Source organism: Myotis nattereri (genome assembly GCF_964212035.1).
Source record: "Myotis nattereri genome assembly, chromosome: X".
NCBI classification, from domain to species: domain Eukaryota; kingdom Metazoa; phylum Chordata; class Mammalia; order Chiroptera; family Vespertilionidae; genus Myotis; species Myotis nattereri.
This window is the reverse complement of record NC_138078.1, coordinates 53,165,583-53,172,971: the sequence shown is the minus strand read 5'-3', so window position 1 is coordinate 53,172,971 and position 7,389 is coordinate 53,165,583. Positions and strand designations below refer to the sequence as shown.

General features: G+C 59.0%; 1 protein-coding gene across 1 annotated transcript; it reads left to right on the top strand.

Annotated features, from left to right (window-relative positions):
• Positions 1-2,624: 2,624 nt before the first annotated feature.
• Positions 2,625-5,168, top strand: LOC308511707 (uncharacterized protein CXorf49 homolog; the record flags this gene model as incomplete). The annotated part of the gene is made up of 2 exons (XM_081081647.1): positions 2,625-3,821; positions 5,088-5,168. The coding sequence occupies 2 exons, from the start codon at positions 2,625-2,627 to the stop codon at positions 5,166-5,168; spliced, it is 1,278 nt and encodes a 425-aa protein (XP_080937773.1).
• Between the last annotated feature and the right edge of the window lie 2,221 nt (positions 5,169-7,389).

Below are 7,389 nucleotides of genomic sequence, written 5' to 3'. Positions count from 1 at the left end.
GGAGTATGGCCCGACCAGGCATGGCTCAGTGGTTGAGCATCAACTTATGAACCAGGAATTCACGGTTGGATTCCTGGTTAGGGCACATGCCCAGGTTTCAGGCTCGATCCCCAGTAGGAGGCGTGCAGGAGGCAGCCAATCAATGATTCTCTCTCATCATTGATGTTTCCATCTCTGCTGTGCCGAGCCAGTTCAGCCAAGGGTTCGAAAGCCTGAGTGAGGGTGGTGAAGGATGAAGAAATGACAGACAAAGAGAATAAGCTGGGTCTAGGGGTGGATCTTCCTGTGCCTGGCTGAGGCCACAGAGAGAGATCCAGAGGCGAGCTGAGCCTTTGTTTTATAGCCAGAGGTAAACAAGGTAGTGGTCACCATAGTGACAATGTTCTTGTGAGTTTCACTTGTTTCACTTGGTTTGGCAGCACTTGCTACATCTCCCTCAGCCCATTAGCTTCCCAGATAAGATCTAGGTAGACATAAGGTCAGGCCTAATTATGCTAAGGGGACTGTGCCCTCTAAGCTGGGACTGGTTTGTGGCTTTGCCAACAGGTCAGTCCGAGGCTTAACCCTATAGCCGCGCCCTACATTCTCCCTGTCCCTTCCTCTCTCTGAAATATGTATATATACATATATATAATTATATATATATGTAAATACTATATATATAATTATGTATATGTATGTAATATACATAATGTTTTTTAAAAGACAGGGGAGTATGAATGGGAAAGAGAGGAAGAAGGTGTGGAAGGAAGGGAGGAGGGCTGTTGGAGTAGGGGTTGGGTGGCAAGCAAGTGGAAATTCTAACACTGGAGGGCCTTATAGAAACCAAGGGAGGGCCAGGGCTGCTCAGCTCAGGGAAGCTGGGAAGCTGGGAAGCAGGCGGTTCAGGAAAATTTGAGAGACAACTGGCGCCCTGGCGGGCTGCCCACTGGTAAGCATTGGCTGTGCGTCCTCCCAGGCCTTTATAACATGTCTGTAGGCACACCTATATGTACTCTCAGACCTTATCTCGGATTGACTAGTTTAAAAAAAAGTTACAAATGTGTATCCAACGCCATTGCTCTGCAGCTTGCTGTGTGCCTTTGGAATCTGTGCATTCTTTTGACTGGGGCGTTTTCATCTACCCAGTCCAAAAGATGTAGGGTGCATACACTACACTGCATTCATCCACCTCCTTCCTGGTGGGAATTTAGAGTGTTGCCAGTGTTTCCCACCACCCTTGAGCATGTGTCCTGATGCACTACACGTACCGGCGTGTGTCCAGAAGGTGCACTCGGCAGAGGTCCATGCCTGGTCATGGAGGGAATGGGCGCTTTTTCATTTTTAAGGTTTTCTGCTCCAAAGCAAGGGCTCTGGAGCGGGACTGTCTTGGTTGCGATCCTGCCGCTGATCGCTACAAGCCCAATGACCTTGAGCCAGTGGCCGAACCTCTCAGTGCCTGCTTCCTCGCCTGTAAGAGGGTGGTGACGGGCGAGTACTTCAATCCTAGCATGGTCGGGAGGATGTGTTACTATTTATCTACAGCGCTTAGAAGAGCGCCAGGCACGTAGCAAGCGTTGTGTAAGTTGCCTTTCCCGGATTCTGCGCAATTGCCTCCCCAAACGGTTCTTCTGTAGCTGCGCACAGGCCGCCGCTTCCCCCCCGCCGCCCCCCCAGGCCCCCCACCTCGGGCACTTCGCAGTGGGCCAAGCACGGGCTTGCTCATAACCTCTCCCACCCGTGGGAGCGTTAAGCTCTGTGATTATTGCAGACCTGCTGTGAAAATGGGTTTATGGTTTGCGTCCGTGTCCCCAGGATCAGTGATGGTGAGCATCTTTTGGGGTGTGCACTGGCCATGGGGATTCCCTCTTCTTTGAACTGACTCAGAGTCGGGGCGGGGCTGAGGGAGGGGGCAAACCCCAGCCCTTCCACCAAACCGGCCCAGCAACACACAGCCCGGGGCCGATTTGACCACCCATCCTAAGGGAAACGGAGCCTCGACAGAGACCCTGCCGCCCGTAAATGCCACAAGTTTTGCTCCCTGGGCCTTTATGGAAAATGTATGTGGACCCACCGCTGCCCACGCGCTCGGGTGTGCGTTTCCCTGTTGGGTCGTAAGTGTTGTTGCAGAAGAGTGGCTGGTGCTTCACCTCCGTCCTGAGCTTGCACCCTCACCCCCCCTCGACCCACCCCTCAGACAGGTGCATCATCTCCGCGCTTCGTACATGGGAAACGGAGGCTAGGTGCTTTGACTCCAGTTGGACAGTAGGTGCCTGGCCGGGGGAGGCGGGGCAGGAAGTGATGGGAGGAGCCCCCCTATGACCTCACTCCTCCACCAGATTGGCTTCCAACTGCCGCTGTGACGTCACACGCACGACTGGACCAACCAGAGGCCCTCCACCCTATTGGCCAGGGCCTGGGGGGCGGGCCTAGAAGGGGCGCACTGATTGGCGGGCGGTGGGACACGCACCAATGAGAAGGCCCGGGCGGTGATGGCTCTTGGAAGTCGCGCACGCTTGGAGGCCACCGCGTGAGCTGCCTGTGGTGACAAACGCTCTCTCAGAAGGTCAAGGCCTCGCGCTCTGCCGCTGCCTGTGCTCAGGGCGACCGTTTACCCTGTACCTGGGCTGTCGGGACTTGGGGACATGAGCTCCCCCAACAAGGACGAGAGGTCTGTTTGGGGAGTGGGGTCCCACCCAGAGGGCGGGGAGCAGGCCGGTGGACTAGGCCATACTGTGGGGACGCCCCTGTCGAGCAGCCAGGACGAGGGCGCGTTCTCAGACCTCGAAGGCTTCCAGGACGAGCGGGAAGTGATGGAAGGGGTGCTTTGGGGTTGCGAAGGCCGACCTGGCTCCCCGGCCGACTTCGACGGGGGCACTCTGGACTACCTTGCCGAGGAGGCCTCCATGGCCACCCTGCCGCGGCTGACCGACCGGGATCACCTGGCTGTCCGCAGGAACCCCTCCCCAGAGAGCTGCTGCGACTCTGAGGCGTCCGCCCTTTGGGTGGACGTGCGGGCAGGTCCCGAGGGTAGAAGCTCGCAGGCCTATGGTCTGGTGGGATCTCGGCGGCCTTCCACAGCCCGGCTGCCCGTCATGGGGCCTGAGGGAGGCCCGGCCTGGGGAAACTGCAAAAGAGGAGCTAAGAATAGGTCAAGGGTCACCGTGGGTCCCCAGTGGTCCTCCGAAGAAGGCCTGGTGGGCTGGCCTTCCCACTCCGAGTCATCAGATGACTTCAGCGAGCTGTACCTGCTGGGTTTGAGCCTCTGTGGCAAAGGAGGGGCCCAGGCCAAACCCAGGAGCCTGCAAGACGCACCCAGACACTCGGGTGCCCATGCCAGGGACGAGTTCCTTTGCGTGCCAGGCTCTTTCCTGCCCTCCGCTCCCCCACGACTGGCTTCAGTTGGGGCGAGGCGGGCTGTTGGAGAGCTGGACGCGTCCCGTAGGAGACCCCAAAGTGTGGTCTGCGGGAAGGTGGGGAGCAGGCCCAGCTACCTGCCGGGAGCCGCTGCTCCAGGCAGCCCGCCCAAGGCCGCTCCTGGAAGGAAAGTGGCCCAGGAGAAGAAGTTCCTAGGAGGGGCCTCCAAAGTTGACCCCCAGGGTACCTTCCCTTCCTGGGGGCAGGGAGTCTCAGCAGCTGCCCTGGAGCCAGCCACCTTCCCCCCAGTCGCTGGTGGTCCGGTGCTTGGGAGGGGCAAGGGGTATTCCTTGGACCCCTTGGGACCCACACAGCCCAAGCACACCGGCGCTGGGCAGAAGTCTGGGGCCAGGAGGAAGAAGGGGTCCCTGCCGGTGGTGGTAGAAGAAAAGGAACCTGAGAGTGACCCAGGCCCAAAAGTCCAAGTGAGTATGAGGCCATGGTCCTCCCCGCTCCCCAACCCGCCCTGCACTTCTCTAGGCACGTTCCCTCTGTCCCTCCTCAGGGCTTGTCATTGGGCACCCTGGGTCATTAGGATGCCAGATCTGGGTGGTTTTAGCCAGGGCAAACCCTAAGCTAGCCCTCCATGTGTGCCAGGCACCATTCTCCACACCTGGCAGGTTTCCCCGCTAGGGTGGTAGGGAGGGCTGGGGCAGCTGGTTTGGATCAGGGGACCCCTTAAGACTTTGGGCCCCAAAGCTTCAATGTTAAGAACCATCGGCTCCCTGCCTCCTACTTGCTAGCTGTTCCCCGAGCCGTCCTTGCAGGGGGCCGTGGGCTGTCTCAGCACCCCACTGTTGTGTCTAGCTCAGCCTGGCCTCCTGACCGGGGCTGACTGAGGGCGAAAGTGCTGATGGGGTCCGCCTCAGAACTGCCTTCCCTATTCCCTGCCTCACCCCAGCCCCTACACACACACACACACACACACACACACACACACACACACACCACACATCCCGAGTCCAAATAAGTGAGAAATTTTTATTTCGTCCTCAGACACACAGTCCAGGGCCATCCTGCCGAGAAGGCAACAGCGGTGACGGCTACAGCAGAGCCGCCGGGGTTCCAGGACAAGCACAGCCCTGGGCCCTGAGCCAGGGAGAAGTCCTGCCCAGAGGGCCCAGAGCCTCCAGTGAGTCCCATGGGTCTGCTGGGAGCAGTGGGGAGAGAGGCTGAGGAGGGGAGCCCTCCTGCTCTGGCTCCACCAGGGGCTCAGCCCTGCTCCCTGCCTCCCTGCCTCCCTGCCTGCCCAGACAGCTTCTCCCACAGGAAATAGGGTGTCTGGACAGGGCAGGGCGCAAGGCACTTCATCCTCTGCATGGGGTTTGTGCACAGGGGTGATTCTCGTGGCTGTGCCCCAAACTGCCACTCCAGACACAGAGTTTCAGTGGAACAGGGCCTTTTCCGATAGGTCGGGTTGGGCCACTGGGCTCGTCCCAGGGGCTGGTTTTGCCTGCAGCTCTGCAAGCATCTAACCCAGGGCCACACACAGTGTTGGGGACCACAGCCCTGGGTGGGCTGCCCCTGGGGAACAGGCGAGGCAGGCCCAGAGAGAAGGGTGGAGCTGCTGGGCAGAGCAGGGGCAACTTGCTGCCAGCAGAGGGGGGTGCTGCCTCACGTGAGACCCTGCTAAGCCCTTTCCACCTCCCTGGGAGCTTTGGGGGCTGGATTTTGTGTCCTTTCCCTCTCAGGTGACCAGGCACCACTTGGACATCCCCCAGCACCGGAAAGGCAGCAGCAACCACCTGGAGCAGAGGGTTGTCCTCGGGTAATGCTCCCTCTGGCTCCTAGAAGTGCATTTCTGAGCTAGACTGTGGGATGTGTGTCCAGATTAAACCGACCCGTGTCTGTCCCCTCTCCCCACACCCCGCCGCCGCTGCCGCCATCCCACACCTCAAGGAGGGCATGCACCTCCTTTTCCCACTGAGGAGGGGCGGGGCTAGCCCAGGTGGTGGGGGCGGGGGTGTCGTCGAGGGGAGAGGAGGCCTGAGTACACTAATCATTTCTCTTTCTCTGGTGTCTGCTGGCCTAGTGCCCGGAGCTGCAGAGACAAATATTCCACCTTAGACAGCAACTAGGTAGGAGGAACCTCTGGCTGGGGCAGGGGCAGGGGCAGGGGCAGGGCCAGGGCCAGGGCCAGGGCCAGACTTCAGTGCCTTAGCATGGGGCTGGGGCAGGCTGCAGGTACAGGCGGCCTCACAGGGCCCAACATTCCTGTGGGGAGGAGAACTCAGCACGCCTGGCCCTGGAGCCTACTGTGCATGTACAGCTAGGTGTGTGGACAGAGAGGAAAGAAAGTGTGGTCGGAGCTACAAGCGCACTTTGCCAAGGAGAACCAGTCCTAGAGATCTTCTCTCAGGACGGACGTCTAGCGATGCCTCGTTGATTCTCCCTTCAACTGCTCCTTGCTATGGCTTCTGTGGGTCTTGTTTGTTTGACAAATTCTGAATGGTTCTGATATGCCCCAAAGCTTGCGTGCTGGCACACTTTGTCCTGTTTGGAAAACATTTCCACGCTTAATTCAAGTGGTGAGTGACTGAGTCAGGCCCAGGGCTCCTTGGGTAGGGACTGGAGGGGGTTTCAGGTTGCAGGGCTAGGAGGTTCCCCACAGGGACAGGGGGTCGGGCTTCTCTATCCCTCCATCTGGAGTGCCTGCTTATGCCTCTCTCTGTTGCAGCGGCCATGCAGTCCCTGGCTGACAAGTTCCGGGACCTTTGATGTGAGTGTTACGCACACCATACCCCTTCCCACAGCCGTGGCTGTTGAGGAGGGCTGTGGGCTGGCCCTGGCTTGAGGCTCCTCCCCGACTCTGCTCTGTTGGACAGGTGGAGCCCAGCATCTTGGTGCAAGAGGAGCAGCCCGGGAGCTGCGGCCAAGCTGGTTCCCTCCTGTTCCACATCAGCCAAGGCTTCCTCTCCCCCTCCTTATGCCTCCTCCCCACCCCATTTCTCAGCAGTTTCAAATTAAGGTCCCTCTCAAATTCTGTGCTCTCACCCTGGCCGATCTGGCTCAGTTGGCTGGTTGGGCATTGTCCCTTGCACCAACAGGTCACAAGTTCGATTCCGGGTCAGGGCCCGTGTCCAGGTTGTGGGCTCGCAGCCGATTGATGTATCTCTCTCATGTCCATGTTTCTCTCTCTCTCTCTCTCTCTCTCTCTCTCTCTCTCTCTCTCTCCCTCCCCTCAATAAAAGCCTGTTTGTTTAAATAAACAAACCTCTGTGGTCTCTCTTGGGGGCGGGGGGCGGGGGGACAGGTGGAAGAGGGGATCAGGGCAGGGAGGGATTGGAGCTGCTCCATCTCAGTGCTTTTTCCAGAACAATACCTCCGGCATTCTGTGGTGGGCCTTCTGCCTGCGGGGAGTCTGAGCCAGCCTCTGATAGGAGCCTTGCAGCCAGAAGACCAGGTCGCCCCCGGGTCTGGGCTCTGCCTGGATCTGCCTGGCCACATTAGCTTCTCTCCCCTTTCCCTTGCAAGCCCTCTTGGTGTTCGAAACTCCTCTGCGTTTGGGGTCTCATGCCATTCATTGCCCATTTCCCCTCCCCTTCAGCAGGAACTCAGGACCCCCCTCCAGAGCTCAGTCCCTCTTTCCCACAGTCAGTGGGCCTCCTCCCATCTCCCGTGCTTTGCTGTCCGAACATGCTTGGTCTCCCCATGGCTTTCCTTCGGTGGCCTTCCCTGCACCTCTACTCCAGCGGGTGTAAAGAGCACACTCGAGCTCATCTTCCCCCTTCCCAGGACCAGTCCTCCCTGTGGAGTCCTTCCCTCCCGCTGGCGCCACCTCACGCACATGGACAACTCAGCCAGCCACCCGGGGGTCGGCCTCCTCCCCTCTTTAGCTCTCACCTTTGACGCTCCGCTCAGTTCTCCCTCCTGGGTTTCAGTAGAGAGGTGGAGGCAGAAGCCACAGCCCAGGGAGTTGCGGATCACAGGGGAAGGTACGGGAATACAGAGGAAGAGCAAGGGTTAGACTCCAGCCTGAAGGACAGGGAATGA